General features: G+C 44.3%; 1 protein-coding gene across 1 annotated transcript in view; it reads left to right on the forward strand.

The window, feature by feature from the left end:
• Positions 1 to 15778, forward strand: part of LOC128843978 (putative short-chain dehydrogenase/reductase family 42E member 2) — a 45342-nt gene extending 29564 nt beyond the window's left edge. Inside the window, exons 8-12 of the mRNA XM_054041172.1 lie at positions 3453 to 3590; positions 7445 to 7510; positions 10553 to 10616; positions 11312 to 11385; positions 14919 to 15778. Coding sequence (XP_053897147.1) covers positions 3453 to 3590; positions 7445 to 7510; positions 10553 to 10616; positions 11312 to 11385; positions 14919 to 15125 — 549 coding nt within the window. The 3' untranslated portion in view covers positions 15126 to 15778. The remainder of the gene's footprint in view (positions 1 to 3452; positions 3591 to 7444; positions 7511 to 10552; positions 10617 to 11311; positions 11386 to 14918) is intronic.
• Positions 15779 to 21398: the final 5620 nt, after the last annotated feature.

The raw sequence follows: 21398 nt of genomic DNA on the forward strand, positions 1-21398 counted from the left end.
TGTTATGTGAAGGGGTAAATAACATTTCCTTATTTACTTTCTCCACACCTCTGTCATATATCCTCTTGTTCAGTTTAGAAAAGAGATGACAAGTCCCAGGCTTTTTAATCTCTCCTCATATGGAAGCTATTCCATACCCGTAATAATTTTTGTTGCCCTTCATTGTACCTTTTCCATTTCTAATATATCTTTTTGAGATCGAGTGACCAGAACTGCACATAGTATTCAAGGTATGGGTGTATCATGGATTTATATAGTGACATTATGGTATATTCTGTTTTATTATCTATCCATAAGAACATAAGAATGGATGTACTGGGTCAGACCAAAGGTCCATCCAGCCTAGTATCCTGTCTACCGACAGTGGCCAATGCCAGGTACCCCAGAGGGAGTGAACCTAACAGGTAATGATCAAGTGATCTCTCTCCTGCCATCCATCACCACCCTCTGACAAACAGAGGCTAGGGACACCATTCCTTACCCATCCTGACTAATAGCCATTAATGGACTTAACCGCCATGAATTTATCCAGTTCTCTTTCAAACCCTGTTATAGTCCTAGCCTTCACAACCTCCTCAGGCAAGGAGTTCCACAAGTTGACTGTGCGCTGTGTGAAGAAGAACTTCCTTTTATTTGTTTTAAACCTGCTGCCCATTAATTTCATTTGGTGGCCCCTAGTTCTTATATTATGGGAACAAGTAAATAACTTTTCCTTATTCACTTTCTCCACATCACTCATGATTTTATATACCTCTATCAGATCCCCCCCTTAGTTTCCTCTTTTTCAAGCTGAAAAGTCCTAGCCTCTTTAATCTCTCCTCATATGGTTCCTAACTTTATCTTTTTTGATTGCTGCCGTACATTGAGCGGATATTTTCAGAGAACTATCTGCAATGACTTTAAGATCTCTTTCTTGAGTGGTAACCGCTAATTGGAATTATGTGCATTTCCAGTGTGCATTACTTTGCATTTTCCAACATTTGAGTTTCATCTGTCATTTTGTTGCGCAGTCACCCAGTTTTGTGAGATCTCTTTGCAGTCAGCTTTGGACTTAAGTATCCAGAGTAATTTTGTATCAGCTGCAAACTTTGCCACCTCACTGTTTTATCCCTTTTCCCAAATTATTTATAAATAGGTTGAACAGCACTGATCCCAGTACAGAGCTTTGGGGGACACTGCTGTTTACTTCTCTCCATTCTGAAAACTGACCATTTATTCCTACCCTTTATTTCCTGTCTTGTAACCAGTTACTGATCCATGAGAGGACCTTCCCTCTTATCCCATGACTGCTTAGTTTGCTTAAGAGCCTTTGGTGTGGGACCTTGTTAAAGGCTTTCTGAAAGTCTAAGTACCCTATGTCCATTGGATTACCCTTGTCCACATGTTTGTTGATCCCCTCAGAGAATTCTAATAGATTAGTTATGCATGATTTACCCATACAAAAGCCACGTTGAATCTTCCCCAACAAATCGTGTTTATTTATGTCTGTTAATTCTGTTCTTTAACATTGTTTCAACCAATTTTGCCTGATCCTGAAGTTAGGCTTACTGGTCTATAATTGTCAGGATTACCTCTGATCCTTTTTTAAAAATTACTGTCACATTAGCTATCTGCCTGTCATCTGGTACAGAAGATGATTTAAGTGATAGGTTATATACCACAGTTATGATACTGCAGAACTATTTGAATTCCTTCAGAACTCTTGTATGAATTACCATCTGGTCCTGCTGACTTATTATTGTTTAATTTATCAATTTGTTCCAAAACCTCCTCTATTGACACCCTAATCTGGGACAATTCCTCAGATGTTACCTAAAAAGAATGGCTCAGGTGTGGGAATCTCCCTCACATCCTCTGCAGTGAAGCCTGATACAAAGAATTTGTTTAGCTTCTTCACAATGGCCTTGTATTCCTCAAGTGCTCCTTTAGTGCCTCGATCATCCAGTGGCCCCACAATTTGTTTGGCAGGTTTCCAGCATCTAAGTGTAACCCTTCTGCCCGTCAAGTTGGCAGCAACAAGGGCCGGGTTCAGTATCTAGGGGTTCTGTTTCAATAACACAATGCAAAACCGGCTCAAATCCCCACCCAGTGACCTGGGACAATTACTTATCCCCTCCACCCCCTCCCGGGAACCTCTAAGAGGCAATACTTCCCCTCTCACAAACAAGGAGTCTGAGTGTAGCAAAAGCTTTTAATAAAGGAGGGAAAGAATGTGGCATTATATTCGGGAAATACCACAAACAGGATTCATAACACAAACCATGAGCAAAAGACCCACCCCCAAGTAAGTTTGGCAGGTCCTTTTCCCCTCAGGGTCTTAAGTTCAGCAAATCAAGAGTCACCCCACCCACAGTTTCTGACCTTAGTCAGTGTAGCCCCCAGAGTTCAGAAGTTCCTCTGCAGAGTTTACCTCCCAGCCTGGGTGGAAGTGGGGGGATGTGTGGGGGGACATCTTACATGCTCGCTGCTCGGGTTGATGGCCGATTGCCATGCCTCTCCATGGGGCTCTGCTGCAGCCTTCACCGCCAGCCACCCTGCTATCTGCTCCGCCAGCCATCCACTCCGCTAGCCACTCACCAACTTATCTTCAGGGTCTCCCCTCCCCACCCTTTCCCTTAACACAGTTCTTAGTAACTTCAGCTCTTTAGTGACTTCAGCTGGTAGTAGGGAGTCTCAGTGCTAGTGCACCATTAGGCCAAGGTAGGTCTAATACTTAGACCTATGTATCAGTGATTTCAGCTCTGCAGCATGTAATAAGACTCCTAATGGAGTCAAAATTAGCTCTGTTATTGCACAGTGAAGAGAGGAGTAGTAAGTGGTGTTTAGGGTCCTCAGAAGGCACCCACACTACCAAGTATACATACCTATCCCCAGCCTTTATCAATTCACTGAGTTCTGGAACCCATGTCCCTTGCCTAGCATGTGCTACTTAGTTGAGGGCGAGTCCCTCCATCATAAAATGCCAAGTACAGTTCTACTGTCCTTGATTCACATAACCAGGATAATAACCCTTTATTACTCCTGCCCCAATAACAATGAGACTGGGGATCCCACAGTAGCCAAAGTGACCATTTGGGCAAACAGTCCATCATGCTAGGCACGGTGGGTGTGCCCATGCAAACAAGATCAGCCCCTGAAGTCCTTTTCCACAGCTCACCACCACATGTCAGGGGAGAGCTCATTCTGACTCTGCTTATATCAGGTACACCTCTACCCCGATATAACGCTGTCCTCGGGAGCCAAAAAATCTTACTGCATTATAGGTGAAACCGCGTTATATCGAACTTGCTTTGATCCACCGGAGCGCGCAGCCCCACCCCCCTGGAGCACTGCTTTACCGCGTTATATCTGAATTGGTGTTATATCGGGTCATGTTATATTGGGGTAGAGGTGTACTTAAAAAAATTGCTTTTAGTTTTTCAGTCTTTTGCACATGCTGTCTGTTTCCACAGAAGAATATCCAAAGAGGGCTATTTAACTTCCAATTTGGAAATCCCAAAACTCAGATGAACTGGGTTCATGTAGGAAATCTTGTACAAGCTCATCTCTTAGCTGCTGAAGCTCTCACCCCTGAGAAGGGTTATATAGCGGTAAGTAAACAATTTAAAATATGGGTCACTTTCTGTGGCTTTTAGATCAAACTCTGTGTCTAAAAGTCGATTTGCTAAATTCTCAAAAGTACTGCATGTGCAAACTGTACAGTTCCACGTGCAAAATGTCATCTTTGTAAATGCAACTCGCATTCATCTTGTTAATATTTTTGTGTCACATCTTTTTCTTCTTGTAAGCTAGCTTTACAAAGGTAGGGTTTCCTGCCTGTCCAGCTTGAGTAGGAATCTTCCCCAAGTGAATATTGCAATCATCAAATTCTCTAGAATCAAAGTTTTTATGCTTTGATTCTAGATGTGTACATTTTTAATTGACCAATCTGAAACCTTTTGGGCCTAATTTGTACATGCTTAGCATTCACAAAAATGTGGATATTCAACATTAGTGAACACTTCTGAATATTTTTACTTAAATTTCTATCCCTTATAGTTGCGACAAAAATCTTAAGAGCATGAACCATTACACACCTGACAGTGTTGCTGCACTCACACTGCCGGCAGCTCCAGCATCAGTCAGGCTCATAGATTGCACCTCTCCTTCTGACTCAGTTCAGCAGCTGAGCTACTGTAGAAACAGCTGCAGTCACCCCATATGAATTCTCCTGGCTCTTCGGAGTATTCCCTGCCCTGGGCCTATGGTGAAGAGAAGATCAGCAGCTCCTCTAGGCTCCACCTTTCTGGATGAGGTTGTTTTATTCTCACCCCCAGTTAGTTAAGGCCCAGTTCCAGAAAACCCCTGTTCTATTGCCCTCTACCCTCTCCTCCAGTGAGGGGCAGAAATCTCAACAGTGACAGTGGCCACCAAAGTGAGGGAGGCTATAGACATCAACCCTTCAAACCTCCCCAGGTTTTTGGAAGTGATGATGCAAGTGGTGCAACCAGAGGGAGGGAGAGTTTCTTGCCACCAAGGGAAGGCTTGGGGCCCCAGTTTTGGGGAAGTTATTCAGGCAGCTACTTTAGCAATGACAGGGCCCAACTTGGAGGGGCTGAAGTACCTTGTGCAGCTTGGAAGAGACTACTATACAGTGAGGCAAGGAAGAGAACTGATCAATTTGGAGAGAAAGGAGGGAGGAGAGGAGAAAATTGTTGAATTTGGGGAGTATAGATAGACTGTGGAATGTGAGCTAATGAATTTGTGGGGTAAAGAAAATAAAATTATCAGTTTGGTGTGGGTAGAGAACTGATGAGTTAGTAGTAAAAGATTGGAGGGGTTACTGAGGTGCAGCTGGTGGGTGACTGAATGAAGATTGAGTGTTGAGGAGGAAGGGGATGAGATGAGGTATACATCGGGCACATGGAGTGTGGGGCTTGAATAGGGCTGAATAATGGGGAGGTGGTGTTATCTGGTACATGTGTGGTTATATGGGCAAGGAAGGGGGGGAGCATGCGCAGCCTGGCCGAGGGTTTAGCAGTGGGTGTGGGCAAAGGGTCCAGTGACCAGGAGTCAATTACCAGGAATCAGGCTGGGTTGGAAAGCCAGGAGATCAGAATCTAGAGAAGAATGGGAGGTCAGAGATCAAGAATCCGTTACCAAGAGTCAGGCCAAATCAGGATACCAGGAGGTCAGGATCAGGTGAGAGAACCAGAGGTAGGAACAAGGAGTCAGTTACTAACAGTCAGGCCAAGACCGGACACCAGGAGGTCAAGATCAGAAGGCAGGAACGGATAAACACCATACCAGTGGCCCATGGCAGGGTGAAGCTCACTTGTACAAACTTCCTATTTCTTCCTCTGGCTTAAATAGGGGCTGCAGCCCAACAAGGAGCCTTAGACCTCTCTTAGTCAGAGAATAAGGGAAGGGCTTGTGCCCCAGTTGGGCTTCATAGATTCTGGTCCCAACTGCTGTCTGTGAGCTGCCACCGGAGGACTGGAGTGTGATGACTTTCTGGACCCACACAGAACTGGGTTCAGGCCACACAGGACCTGACAGTGTATTGGTGTTTATTTAAGTATGGATTAGTAGATGTTTTTTCTAGGCTGGTTAGTAGGTTCTTGATAATTCTGCAAAGCTGGCATAATAGGGTTTGAGACACTTGACATACACATACGAATAAAAAGAATATTCCTCCCTGAAATTTTTCAAACCTGCATAACTTAGTCAAATCCAACCTAGTTTCATGCTAACACTCAAAAAAACTTCTCACTGACAAATTTCAACTTTTTTACTCTATATCATGTCAGTGCTGAATTTTTTTGGGAAAAAAGTTGTAATCTTTTTATGTGGTGTAGCTAATCAGTCTAATAGGCAGCTGGCCTAGGGGTCAGACACTGGCGCCACAGTTCTTTTGCAGTCTGCTCATTCTGGACAGGGCCCTGCTGGGCCATATACGGTGGGCCTCAGTGCCTCCTGTGTGTCCCCTCTTCTGCCACAACAGTGGTGTAGAAGCAGGGAAGAGGGACCTAGGTCCTCCCACTCCACAGTGTCCTGACCTGGGTCACTTCCTATCCGGCTGTGGCACCTCCCTTTTGGGTGTAGTCACAATCTTAGTAGTAACAGCTTAGTCTGCCAGGGTGGACAATGTCCAGTTCTTTGGGGCCTCTTGTGAGTTCCCAACTCCAACCAGGAGAGGCATATGGATCATCGTTTCCCAAGTGGCCATACCAATTCTGTAGTCACTCATCCCATAGCTCCAGGCATCAGCGTCACTTCCTAGTACAGCCTGTAACTCCTTCTTCTGGCCTACCAGTGCCCGTTTAAACTGGAGCATGCCCTGTAGCTGTTGAGGGGAGGGGCCTCCCTAGCCCAGGCCTTGCTCTGGTATAGAGTAGGACAGGGGTTGGCAACCTTTCAGAAGTGGTGTGCCGAGTCTTCATTTATTCACTATAATTTAAGGTTTTGCGTGCTAGTAATACATTTTAACATTTTTAGAAAGTCACTTCTAAAAGTCTATAATATATAACTAAACTATTGTTGTATGTAAAGTAAATAAGGTTTTTAAAATGTTTAAGAAGCTTCATTTAAAATTAAATTAAAATACAGAGCCCCCCGGACCGGTGGCCAGGACCCGGGCAGTGTAAGTGCCACTGATAATCAGCTTGCTTGCCGTCTTTGGCACGTGTGCCATAGGTTGCCTATCCCCGGAGTAAGATCTGCAAACCACATATGGGGAAAATGTATTTTTCACTCTCTTATTAATTGAGAACAGCAGAAGTGTATTTGTTCAAACTTTCAAAAAAAATTGCCTTTATTCTGAGATGACATCTGGCAAATTTCATCTCACTAAATGAAATATTCAGAATGTTATGGACTGAATATAGGGAGTTCTAATATAAATCCATAGGAAATTTTAATTATAGTGTCACTAATGCACCTAGTATAAAAAAATGATACATAGGTAAAATCATTAAAGAACATGCCATTGTTTTTAAAGCAGGAAGAAGTGCTAAAGAGAACATGAAATCGAGAAGTTGTGTTAACTAACATGTCAGTATTGCCAACTCTGATGAATTCATCATGTCTAATGTGATTTTGGCCCCTACAAAAATATAAAAAAAACCTCAGTGCTATGACAACTAGGTTGATAAAATTCATGGTAGTAGAAGTCCTAAACATAATGAACCTGACTCTGCTCTTTTTTTAAATATATCAGTGTAATAAATCATGAGTAACTCCAGTAATTTAAGTGAATTTACAGATGTGTGAAACTTACATGAGGATCAGAATTAGTTCCAATGGAGGTTGCTTGTTGATTTGTATGTATTTGTATCTGTTTGCTTTTAATTATGTTGCTGTTATTTACAAAATGAATAAAGATAGTCTTAAAAGATAAAAAGAAAATGTCACTCCATGCACAGTATTATGTTTCTAATCTGCCTTTTCTCTGCCTCTTTAACAGAGTGGTCAGGTGTATTACATACATGACGGCGAGAAAGTCATCTTTTCTGAATGGATAACTCCGTTAGTATGTATATACACATGTTTAGTTCTAATACAGTGTATGGGACTTGAGCATATAACTAATCAAGAAAGAACGTATCAGCTAAATGAAGCCAATACTACAGTAATTACCTGAAGAAGCAAAACTTAAAACTTTGATATATTTAAGAAATATATAAATATATTTGATACATTTCAACTTTAGTAAGACTTTTGATACTGTTTCACATGACAATCTAATAAGCAAACTGGATAAATATATCCTAGACCAGAGTTACTCAGACCTCAGTGGCTCAGGAGCCAAATTAGTGATCTTACCTCAAAGAGCCACAATAGTGTGAATTCATAAGATGTGTGTGTATATAGCTAATATAATGTTCTTGCAGCAAAATTGACTGACCAAGTATTATTATTTTATCAACTACAATTGGTTAATAACATAGTAAAAACATCCTGATTGGTTAATAAATCACACAGTGTTTTAATATCATGTGCTGCTAAGAGCTGCAGGGATACATTAAAGAGCCACTTGCAGCTCGCAAGCCTGTCTGAGTATCACTAGCCCAGACGAACCTTCTATTAGGTGGATGGGCAACTGGCTGGAAAAACATACTCAGAGAGTAATTATCAATGGTTCACAATCTATCTGGAAGGGCATATTGAGAGGATCCCACAGGAATCTGTCCTGGGTTGGTTCTATTCAATATCTTCATAAATAAGTTGGATAAGGGCATAGAAAGTATACTTAAACATTTTGCATATGATATCAAGCTGGGAGGGGCTGAAAATGTTTTGGAGAACAGGATTTGAGTTCAAAATGAACTTGACAAACTGGAGAAATGGTCTGATTTAAACAGGGTAAAATTCAGTAAGGACAAATGCAAAGTACTCCACTTAGGAAAGAATAATCAGTTTCACAAATACAAAATGGGAAATGACTGCCAAGGGAGGAGAACTGCATATAAGGATCAAGGGATTATAGTGGATCACAAACTTAATGAGTCAATAATGTAATTCTGTTGCAAAAAAGCATACATCATTCTGGGATGTATTAGCAAGAGTGTTGTAAACAAGTCACAGGAAGTAATTCTTCCACTCTACTCAGCACTGATAAAGGCCTCAACTGAAGTAGTGTGTCCAGTTCTGGGCACCACACTTCGGGAAAGATATGGACTAATTGAAGAAAGTCCAGAGGAGAGCAACAAAATTATTAAAGATCTAGAAAGTATGACCGATAAGGAAAGATTTTAAAAACTGGATTTGTTGTCTGGAAAAGAGAAGACTGAGGGGAAACATAACAATCTTCAAGTATATAAAAGGTTGTTATAAAGAAAAGGGTGATAAATTGTTCTCATTAACAACGGAGGACAGGACAAGAAGTAATGGGACTAAATATGAAGCAAGGAAGGTTTAGGTTAGACATTAGAAAAAACTTACTAGCTCTCAGGGTAGTTAAGGACTAGAACAAATTACCTAGGGAGACTGTGGAATCTCCATCATTGGAGATTTTTCAGAACAGGTTAGACAAACACCTCTCAGAGATGGTCTAGACCAGGGGTAGGCAAACTTTTTGGCCCGAGGGCCACATCGGGGTTGCAAAAAGGGCCGGGTAGAGAAGGCTGTGCCTCCCCAAACAGCCTGCCCCCAGCCCTCTATCCGCCCCCTCCCACTTCCTGCCCCCTGACTGCCCCCATCAGAACTCCCGCCCATCCAATCACCCCTCCCTGTCCCCTGACCGCCCCCTCCTGGGACCCCCCTGCCCCTAACCGCCCCCCCCATCCACCCCTCCCTCAGGAGGAGCAGGGGCAGACGCACAGCCGGAGAGAAGCGGCGGTTTCCCCTTCAAAGCGCCGCTTCTCTCCGGCCAGCTGCACGGCCGCCCGGTGCTCTTCCTGAGTCCTCCAGCCAAATTCCCCACGCTCCTGCCACCCGCACCACCCGCCTGCTCCTCTGCCCCCGCAGTGCAGCCTCTCCCCCCCACGGGGGCTGCAGCAGTGCTAAGCCGCCCGAGTGCCCGGCCCTAGGGCTCCCTGTTGTTGGGGGGGGTCTCATGCCAGGGCACCCTGTGTTCACTGGTAAATCTGCCCGATCCGTGCCGCCTGGCTGGAGCCAGCTGCGCTGCTGGTACGGCGAGCTGAGGCTGCAGGGGAGGGGGGACAGCAGGGGAGGGCCCAGGGCTGGCCGAGAGCTCAGGGGCTGGGCAGAACAACCCCACGGGCTGGATGTGGCCCGCAGGCCGTAGTTTGCCCACCTCTGATCTAGACAACACTTTCCTGCCTCAGTGCCAGGGACTGGACTAGATGACCTATCAAGGTCCCTTCCAGTTCTACATTTCTATTAATCAGATCAGAACCCAATCCTGTATTCTCACAGATTTTAGCAAAATGATAGCTCATAAAGACAAACTCCCATTGGCTTCAATAGGAGTTTTAGATGTGCAGGAATGCAGGGTCAGGCCCTTTATTGTTATGAGCTAATTTAATTAAAAAACTATAAATCCTGATTCTTCACTATCTTGTGTAGTCATTTATCACTGTGCAAAGTTGTCCAAAATGCATGTAAAATGCTACCATTTTTATTTGGTAGCACTATGGTAGAGACTGCTTTGTTGTAAATGACTCCTCAAGATGCAAGCCCATGGGAAATCATGCCCTTAAATTTCATTGTAAACATAAAACAGAAGCATCAGGATATGTTCATAATTAGTAGGCTAGGATTTTAAACCTCCACTAAAGGCCACACCCTGTAGTGCAAGCAAAACTCCCATGAACATCAATGCAATAAACTTCAGGACTGTACTCAAGATATAAAAAATGCACTCCTCTCACGCCCTCTATTGTTTTAAAATAGATATCTCTGCCTATATCATCTGCCTATATCATCTAATTGTGTTGGCAGGCATAGGGATATTCAGCTGAAAAACTTTTTAAAAATAGTAATAGCTGAACTGGGGGAAAAGTTCAGATTTATAATTTGTCAGTAATTATTTATGCATATTCTTGCTGCACTGACCCAATTTAGTATGAATACTTTGTTCTTATTCTCTTTTATTTTAAATCCCTCCCAGTTTGAAAAATTAGGTTACAGTAAGCCGTGGATACCTATGCCAGCTTTCCTCGTTTATATAGCAGGTAAAAAGTAAAACAAGTATTAGATTATTATGCTATTTTATTTTGCATTTCATCTTTTACTTCCACTGTCACGGATAATCTGCACAGCAGTTCTATAAAAGGAATATACAGATTTAAACTTGTGCAATTCCTACAGTAATTGTGCAATTGTACTAGCTGGAATTATGTAATACCTGTAAACGTATAATAAGTACTTCTCTACAAAAGGAGATAAGATATCTTTGGGTTCATCAAATATTCTGTAAATTATATGCTGTTTTCAAAACCTTGGATCCTGCTTCTGTAGCAAACCCAAAGCACCCTCTGCAGTCAGTGGGTGTGCAACAAACACAGGATCTAACCCACAACACCTGTCATCATCATGGGCTTGTCTTCACTGCTAAAAAAGCTAAGTTTTTTACTTCAGGGTAACTAAGATATGTGAGCTATCCTGTGGTAAAAACACAATGAAGACAAGGTGCTTTAGTTAGACTCGCTAAGGTCATCCTATACCGCACATTGGGTTGACCTCAACAAGTTTACTTCACGGTAAAACTAACGTACCTTGTCTTCACTTGTGTTTTTAATCTCTTGAGAACTCATGCCCATTAGTTACCCCCAGGTAAAAAAACATGGCTTTTTTGGCAGCAAAGACAAGCCTTATGTTATGCTCACTTTACTATTGTTCTCTCATTTTAGCAACTTTCTGTTCACAGCCACAGTGATGGAATGCCTTCACCTGGCATTGAAACCAGTTTTTAACTTTACACCTTTCCTGACCAGAAATGAGGTAAAAGTATAAATGCATACATATTCATCTTTATAAAGTCTCTGGCTAAAGTTCTCAAGAAACACTTAATATCAATGGTGGGGAACATCTCCTCTGGATGCATGTGTGGAGGGGATTCTCTGCATATAGATCCCCACTTATCTATGCAGGGGCAGAGAGAGTCTGTCACCTCTGTAACACCATTTTTCTACCCCATCTCAGACCCCTCCCAAGAAGGCCCTCCATACTGTTTTCCTACTTTGAGAGTAGATGGGCCAGAGGGGGCATGTCACGGAGTACAGGAGAGCCAAGTGCATCATCCTGCATGCAACCAGCAGGGAATCCGCATAAGAGATAAAACGGACCATAGGCTGTATTATCATTTCCAATGAGCCACTCCCTGTTATGGAACTGCAAGTTAAAGGGAGGTTCTAGAGGCAGCTGCAGACCAGGAGTCCCTAGCAGTAGGAAAGGGACAGGCAAGATATGGAGACTGTATCCACAGCAGATACCATAACTTAGAGCTGGTCAAAACTCACAATTTCCATTCCAAGAGAAATGCTGACCCTTTGATTTTTTTTTTCCCAAATCGGAACAAAAAGTTGAAAATTTGAAATTTCCCATGAAATGTAATTTCTGAGATTTTTTTTGTTTTAACCTGCTCTAAAAGTTTTGTTTTGACATTATTATTTTCACTATTATTCTATTATAATTTATAATATAAAAGTCTAAATATTTTACTATTATATTATGGCATGGCATGACGTCATAATCTAATAGGATATGAAATATCATATCATGATAGGACAAATCAATGTTTTCTAACCAAAACACATTCCATCAGAAAAAATTTTACCATCTCCGCTGTATCCAGGAGGAGCTTCCAAAAGAAACCCTCTTTTTCTTCTAGGGGAGGCTTTGCATACAATTTTCCTCCCTCCTAGAGGAAACTCCACAGGAGGGGTAGTATCACCAGGGCCAGATTAACTCTCCTGTGGTCCCGAGGCTATTAGATTTTGTGGGGTCCTTGGGGGTTTGGAGTGCAGGAGTGGGATCAGGGCTGGGGTAGGGGGTTGGGTTACAGGCTTCAGCCGGGAGGCGCTTACCTCAGGCAGCTCCTGGTTGGCAGCACAGCGGGTCTAAGGCAGGATCCCTGCCTGCCCAGGCTATGCGCTGCTCTGCTCCCCGAGGTGACGAGCATGTCCTGCCCTGCCCCTAGGCAGAGGGGCCAGGCTGCTCTGCACAGTGGGGCTGGGGGTTGGGGTGCGGCTTCCCACCGGGCAGCACTTACCTCCGATGGCTCCCGATTGGTGGTGCAGCGTGGCTGTCACTAAGGCAGGATCCCTGCCTGCCCCAGTCCCACACCACTCCCAGAAGGGGCCAATGCACCCCTGCAGCCCCTGGGGGAGGGGCGGCCGGCACGTGGCTCCGTGCGCTGCCCCTCTCTGCAAGCACCGCCCCCGCAGCTCCCATTGGCCACAGCTACCCATTCCCGGCCAATGGGAGCTGCGGTGGTGGTGCATGCAGGCAGGAGCAGCACACAGAGGGAGACCCCTGCCCCCCTCCACCTACGAGGCCGCGCTGGCCACTTCCAGGAGCAGTGTGGGGCCGGCAGGGAGCCTGTGTTAGCGACAGCCCCGCTGGAGATCGCAATCGACTGGGAGATCCTCTAGGATCGACCAGTCGATCATGATTGACCGGTTGGTGATCACTCATTTAGTGGGTCTAGTGAAGACCCATTAAATTGACCACAGATCGCTCTCCCTTAGACATAGCGCAGTGTGGACCCTACGGTAAGTAGATCTAAGCTACATCGACTTGAGTTACGCTACTAACGTAACTCAAATTGCGTAGTTTAGATCGACTTTCCCCCATAGTGTGGACCCGCCCTTGGAAGCAAGAGGAGGTTTTCATTTACGCAATAGAAGCCAAGGGCAGAATTTGGCTGCCGTTTTGTAATGTGGAGTTTTGCATTATGTAACATGAACCACTATCCTGAGATCTTTTCAGTACTTGGGCAATGTGAGTGGCTTCAACAGGATATCTTGGTTATTTAAAGCCCATATATAATTTAAATATACTTTTTGCCTTTAAGCACCTTTTTTGGGTAATGACAGTTTAAAAAAAAAAAAAGATGAGCTGAAGCACGTTTCATCAAGATTCATTCTAGCTTGGTCAGTTTCAATCTGTGTCAGTGTCAAAATGCACTGGAATGTGACCTGCTTTACTGCCTTATCTCAACACACCCAGTGAGCACAGCATGAATATTACATACTCCAAAACATTAATGATGCTAAGATGACACATGATAAATGTCTATCTTTTACATTGCTATATATTATGCAATATATAGAGGCAAAGATACACCCATACCCACCCACTCATAGGGCTCAGGGTTTATGATTGATTTTTCAAATCTTAGTATGATAGCTATTTTAAATTTTATAAAATATCACAATGAAGCCATTCTAATTAAACACTTATTTTCCTATACATATGTCCACATAGTATCATCTGAAGTTATGCAGATTGTTGAGGGAGATTGGGCCTGATTCACCACTGTATTATTCCGAGTTTTTTAGCCCGTGTAAATATTGCCAGAGAGCAGGGGATTATGAGAGCAGTGTGGAGGTTCCAATCATTGGAACAACCTACCAACAGTTGGAGGTGGATTCTTCATCACTGACAATTTTTAAATCAATATTGGATGTTTTTTCTAAAAGATATGACCCAAATCCTGTTTAATTTGCTCTCATGACTTCAGTGGGACTATGAGCAAATTAAGCAGGATTTGGCCTTTTAATGTTAAATCTGTTTAAATTTTTTTATTTTGTTTTTTACAAGAGAGACATTTCACTTGACAGAATTAATTACTGATTTATAAACTGCTTAGAAAGAGATTCAAGAATAGAAACAACAATTAAACATCAATATTATTCACAGGCTGGAGAGGGCTGATACTTATTAAAATGAGAGAGGGACTCTGTTAGGTAGGGTGTGTGTGTGTGTGTGTGTGTGTGTGTGTGTGTGTGTGTGTTTTATAATAGTGTCATCTAGTGGATCAATGTGGTATTGCTATGTGGAAAGAAACAAGTAGCCTGATTTTCCACCCTTGCACCCTTGGCTTAAACCTATGTAAAGTGAGTGTAAATTGCTACAGTTCTGATTTGCTGGCATTTTACATTCACTTTGCACCAACTTCTAGCTCCAGTGACACACAGGGGATAGCAAGCTGGCTGAAGTAGCTTTGCATAGGGGGATCCCCAGGTGGTGTAGAGATGGCATACCAGTTCTGTGCCACGCACTCCTGGTTCCCCCAGCCAAAGGCACATGGCAGAACTGGAGGAAGGCATAGCCAGACTGTGCTAGGTTATGGCAATTCTGTTTGGTTTGTATTTATAAAGATTCTGTCTGGTTGAATGCACTGTACTCTCTGTTGCTGTGTTTTGTGTCCACTCAGTCACCCCACCAATTAATTTATATATCTGTTCTAATAGTGGCACCTAAATTAATTCTATATTTGAAGCACTATTAATTGTTCTTTTGCTTTTTAGGTGTGGAACATCACTGTAACTCACACATTCCGAATAGACAAGGCATGTAATCAGCTAGGTTACCGCCCAAAAAAATTTGCACTTGCTGATTCTGTGGATCATTATCTTCAAACTAGACCCAAGTGCCAGGACCATCATAAGTTCCTTAAAATCTGGCTTGTCCTTGGCACCTGTTTATTTTTGATCTTCCTTGTTTTACTTTCTTAAGCATACACCTTTACGTAGTTATTTCAAGGAAAGCCACCATTAATTTGTTTGAGTATTAATAAGCTAATTTTAATCAGTCACAGTGTATTCCTCAGTCCACATGAACGTAACTTATTCAGTGAATAATGATTTGCTCTGATGTATTTTAAGCTGTTTTTGCTATTAAATAAAAAAAAATTGGTCTATCAGTAATTGTTCTTAAAGGTTGTAGCTACTACATTTTAAAAGTATAATAAAGTCGCAAGGCCACAGGAGACCACCATTGACAAATGCAGGAACCAGAGCTGCTATTTCTATTTGCTTGATCTCAAAAGAAGTCCTTCTGAAAATGGTTGCTCAAGTGCAGAAGAAACTGAAGGAGGAGTAGCTATAGTATGTCTGCAGTGCTTTATAAACAAAAGCAAATAGCTATAATAAGGAAAGTATTGACCAGACAACCCTTCTGACAGACCAACAGCCTCTGCATATTACTGTGAGGAATACAGAGGAACCAGGAAATAGAACAAAGACGAAAAATTAATTCATTTACATAATGGGCAGTGATTGCACAGGAAAAGTTACACATACTGTAATTTCTTCTGTGAATTAGCTGTATTCTGAAACTGCACAAGAGGTGAAATAAAAGTACACTTGAACTTCTACATTTATTAAGTCTTTCTTCAGGACACATGCTCACACACAATCTCTTACTTTTATTAACACTGATACATTAAAAATTGGAATGTTATGAATCTTCTGTAAAATGTCATTAAATAACACTAAAGTTAGGGAAATATTTTCTTCCTGTATTGCATTTATGTTTGCTCAGCCAGGTGTGGCGTGGAGTGCTATCAGCAAATCTTTCCAGGTGACCATGCTTCCACACGCCAAGTGAGCCCCAGCATGGAGCAATGGTGAGTTGCTGGACCTCATCAGTGTTTGGGGGGAGGAAGCTGTCCAATCCCAGCTGCGCTCCAGCCGTAGGAATTACGATACCTTCAGGAAGGTATCAAAGGACATGATGGAAAGGGGCCATGACCAGGACACCCTGCAGTGCAGGATTAAAGTGAAGGAGCTGCAGAGTGCCTACCGCAAAGCCCGCGATGCAAACGGCCGCTCAGGTGCTCCCCCCGCGACCTGCCGATTCTACAAAGAGCTGGATGCGATACTTGGGGTTAACCCCACCTCCACTCTGAGCACCACCATGGACACTTCAGAGCCGGGGTGGGAGCAGGAGGAGGAAAACAGGAGTCAGGGTGGTGGGGCGGATGGAGACACCCCGGAATCCCTGGAGGCATGCAGCCAGGAGCTCTTCTCGAGCCAGGAGGAAGGGAGCCAGTCGCAGCGGCCGGTACTTGGTAGAGGACAAACAGAAGAGTCGGTTCCTGGTAAGCGGGTTTTTTTTCTTGAAGGAATTTTTTTGGTGCAGGCTTTTTGGGAGAGGAGGGTTAGGCATGCGTGCCTAGATGCAGAATAGTGCATTGATGTGGTTTATCACATCACGGTAATCGGCCTCGGTAATCTCTTCGAATGTCTCATCCAGAACGTGTGCAATGCGCTTGAGCAGGTTTATCGGGAGAGCCACCATGGTCCTTGTTCCAGCCAGGCTAACGTGTCCGCGCCACTGTGCCACGAGGGGCGATGGGACCATTGCTGCACACAGGCCAGCTGCATATGGGCCAGGGCGGAAGCCGCATTGCAGTAGAAGACCCTCCCTTGCTTCCCAGGTCACCCTCAGCAGCAAGATATTGTCCAGGACGAACTCCTGTGGAAAATGTTGGGACAGTGTTCAGTGTAGGTGCCCCCTGCAGCTGTTGGCTCTCCCCAAGGCACAGAAACCCAGAGGACAGTACAGCCCTGAAACAATCAGTCCCCCTTACTCACCATTTTGAGGCTCCCGTGAGTTGTGTGTGCTCTGTTTGGGACGGGAAAATTATGCTATTGTGTAGACCCTGTGTGTGCCCTCCTTAAGTGTGGGGGAAATCATTATTCTGTCTGGTATAAACAATGCTGCCTCTGTTAAATGTTGCATTTTGCCTATACAACTGCAACAATCTTGAGACCTCAGCCATCCCTCTTATCGCCTGCTCAGAGACTGCAAAGACTCAGGAAGAGACTGTGAAAAACCAAAGAAGACATGCTGCAAGAAGTGATGCGGCAATCTATTTAAAGAGAATGAAAAAGCACAAAACTGGAGGGAGAGAGAAAGCAGGATCCACCAGGAGAACGCAGCGCACCGGCGGCAAAGCATGGAGCACCGGCAGCAAAGCACTGATAGGCTCATAAGCATCCTGGAGCGCCAAGCAGACGCTATCCAGGAGCTCCTAGCCATGCAGAAGGAGCAGTACCGCAAACGCCCGCCCCCCCCCCACAGCCCTTGTCCCAAAACTCTTTCCCTTGTGCCCCACTGTTACCTCCAACCCACTTTCCCCAACTTCCGGGTTCTTCATGCCACCAGCTGCCTCCAACACCAGTATCTTCACCACCCAGCCCTGAAAATCACGACCCTTACCTTCTGCACTCAACCCCCATCACCATGCAGTATAGCTATCCTGAAGTGCAGCACTCACTGCACAGCACACCAGACAGGACATACACGAATCTGTGATTGTACCATTCCCCACTCCATGCCCTTGCCCTTTCTGATTCCCAAGCAGTTGTTTCTTTTCAATAAATGGATTTTTTGGCTTTGAAAACATTCTTTATTATTGCATAAAGTAAAAGATTCCTTCGCCCAGGAAATAAACAGGCACTGCAAGTCTGCTTAGCAAACACTGATTCCTAAAGATTGGAACTACTGCACTTCACTCCCGTGCAGGGCACCAGATATCACTGCTGGTTTTCAGCCCCAAATTGCTCCCTCAAGGCATCCCTAATCCTTACAGCCCTGCGCTGGGCCCCTGTAATAGCCCTACTCTCTGGCTGCGCAAATTCAGCCTCCAGGTGTTCAACCTCAGAGGTCCATGCCTGAGTGAAGCTTTCATCCCTCCCTTCACAAATATTATGGAGGGTACAGCAAGCAGATATAACCGCGGGGATGCTGTGTTCGGCCAAGTCCAGCTTCCCATACAGAGATCACCAGCGGCCCTTTAAACGGCCAAAGGCACACTCCACAGTCATTCAGCACCAGCTCAGCCTGTAGTTGAACTGTTCCTTGCTGCTGTCAAGGCTCCCTGTGTAAGGTTTCATGAGCCACGGCATTAACGGGTAAGCAGGGTCTCCAAGGATCACAATGGGCATTTCAACTTCCCCTACTGTGCTCTTCCGCTCTGGGAAAAAAGGCCCGGCCTGCAGCTTCCTGAACAGCCAAGTGTTCCGAAAGATGCGTGCGTCATGCACCTTTCCTGGCCAGCCTGTGTTAATGTCAATGAAACGCCCATGGTGATCCACAAGCGCCTGGAGAACCATAGAGAAATACCCCTTCCGATTAATGTACTCGGATGCTAGGTGGGGTGATGCCAGAATAGGAAGGTGCGTCCCATCTATCGCCCCTCCACAGTTAGGGAACCCCATTTGTGCAAAGCCATCCACTATTTCCTGCACGTTACCCAGATTCGCGGTTCTTCTGAGTAGGCCTTGCAAACTTAATGGCCTTGCAAACTTGCATCAACACGATTCCAACGGTCGACTTTCCCACTCCAAACTGGTTTGCGACCGACCGGTAGCTGTCTGGAGTTGCCAGCTTCCAGATTGCAATAGCCACCCGCTTCTCTGCTGACAGGCCAGCTTTCAATCTCGTGTCCTTGCGCCGCAGGGTGGGGGCGAGCTCCTCACACAGTCTCATGAAAGTGGCTTTTCTCATCCGAAAGTTCTGCAGCCACTGCTCATCATCCCAGACTTCCATGATGATGTGATCCCACCACTCGGTGCTTGTTTCCCGAGCCCAAAAGCGGTGTTCCACTGTGCTGAGCATGTCCGTGAATGCCACAAGCAATTTTGTGTTGTACGCATTACCCGGCTCGATAGCATCGTCTGACTCCTCACTCTCACTGTCACTTTGGATCTTAAGGAATAGTTCGACAGCCAAACGTGACGTGCTGGCGAGACTCGTCAGCATAGGCCTCAGCAGTTTGGGCTCCATTTCCCGCAGACAGATCGTGCTGCACAGAAACTGTTGAAAGATGGCGCCAAAGGTGGACAGAAACAAAGGGATTTCTGGGATGCAAAGCGATGCATCACGGGGCGCTGGGACAGGACCCAGAATGCCCTGCACCCACGCCCCCTTTCCACAACCCACGGCGCCAGAATGGGAAGAGGTGCTCTGTGGGATAGCTGCCCATAATGCACCGCTCCCAATGGCGCTGCAATTGCCGCAAATGTGGCCACGACAGTGCGCTGGCAGCTGTCAATGTGGACAGACTGCAGCACTTTCCCTGCTTAGCTGTACGAAGACAGGTTTAACTCACAGCGCTGTACAGCTGCAAGTGTAGCCAAGACCTAAACAGAGTCATTAAGCAGGAAGAGAAAACAAAGGAAGCTCAAACAGGTGAAAAAACAGCAGGAAACATCCTTCTACATGGACTTCTTGTCCCCTGGTTCTCAGCTGGAAGTGTTTTTCAAGAGGGGGACTGAAACTATAAAAAGGAGGGGAAAATACCTCAAGCACCCCTAACTCTCTCTCTCATCGCATTCTCTGCACCTGAGAAGACAAAGGAAACAACTATTTCACTCTGGAGGGAGGGGTCCTGACCTGAAGAGTTTAGTGAGTAATGCTGGAAGCATGTGGTCATGTGCTTGAATCTAATATAGTTTGTTAAATTAGATACTAGAAAGCATTTTATCTTTATTTTTCTTTAACCATTTCTGATATTCATGCATCATTACTTGTACTCACTTAAAACCTATCTCTTTGTAGTTAATAAACTTGTTTTATTTAATCCAGTGTGGTTAAGTTGAAGTGTCTGGGTAACTTCATTTAAGGTAATAAGATGGTATGTTATTCCCTTAAAGGAGTGACGGACTAAATATATTTAGACTATCCAGAAAAGGGCTGGGTAGTGCCAGGCATGCCTTTCTGAGGGAAAGTCCAGGACTGGGAGTGTGTTGGGATCACTGTACAGTATAACCAAGACTGGTGTGAGCCAATGTGGGACTGGCACACTGCAGTTACACAAGCACATCTGGAAGTGACCTGCATGCTAGTGGCTGTTTGTGAGCTGTACATGTTGGAGTCTACAGTAGCAAGGTACTGCAAAGTGCCCCAGATTACAGGACAGAGGTGACACAGCCCCCCACTGATCTGGATTGTACCCCAGTATGTCACAGAAGGTAACTTTAAAAAAATGCTCCGAAGGCTAAAACATATTTTTCTGGTTTTTTAGATTGTAAGACATCTTTTTATGCTTCTAAAATTCTTTTCATGCAACAATTGATAACAATTCATCCCACTCCAGTTTTTCCAAAGGGTCCTCCATAAAACCAAGGAAGTGAAGACTTAATATTATTGATATTTCTAAGAGAAAAAGGTGAAAATATAACTTGGAAGAGGAGAGGCCTTTGGGCTCAATCTGAGTAAATCTGAGTCCCCCTGTTGAACAGGAGCAACATCCGGATTGCCTGCATTGCCCTCAAAGTACTTGTAACACTTGCAGCTTTGTATTAAGATAATGACTATAATCAAATCTCATACTTCAAGGCTTCAGCCAGTCATCTGCAAGGGTTGGGAAGGATTTTTCCCCTATGCACAATTGACTAGATCTATTCTGGGGTTTGAGGGTTTTTGTTTTTGCCTTCCTCTGAAGGATGATTGGTCACAGCTAGAAATGGGACACTGGATCAGTGCTCCAAGGTGGTACAGGGAATCCTCTTTTTAGAAGCCTGCCTGGTATTTCTACTCACATGCTCAGGGTCAGACTGCCAGATTGGGTGTTGAGAAGGAATTTTCCCCCCATGTCAGACTGCCTGGGATCTTGGAAGTTTTCACTTTCCTTTGCAGCATGGCGCTTGGGTCACCTAGCTAGTGATCTGCTAGGATCATCTGGGCAAATCAATTCTCTGCCATTGCAGAATATTGCTCTCTTCCTTTCCCTACCTGTAGCACACAGTCTAGTCTCCTGAGTACTGAAATGCTTTGGTCTAACTCGGGTCGGCAAGTGGTGTGCCGAGTCTTCATTTATTCACTCTAATTTAAGGTCTCGCATGCCAGTAATACATTTTAACCTTTTTAGAAGGTCTTTTTCTATAAGTCTATAATATATAACTAAACTATTGTTGTATGTAAAGTAAATAAGGTTTCAAAATGTTTAAGAAGCTTCATTTAAAATTAAATTAAAATGCAGAGTCCCCCTGGATCGG

The sequence above is a fragment of the Malaclemys terrapin genome, chromosome 10, assembly GCF_027887155.1.
Source record: "Malaclemys terrapin pileata isolate rMalTer1 chromosome 10, rMalTer1.hap1, whole genome shotgun sequence".
NCBI lineage: Eukaryota > Metazoa > Chordata > Testudines > Emydidae > Malaclemys > Malaclemys terrapin.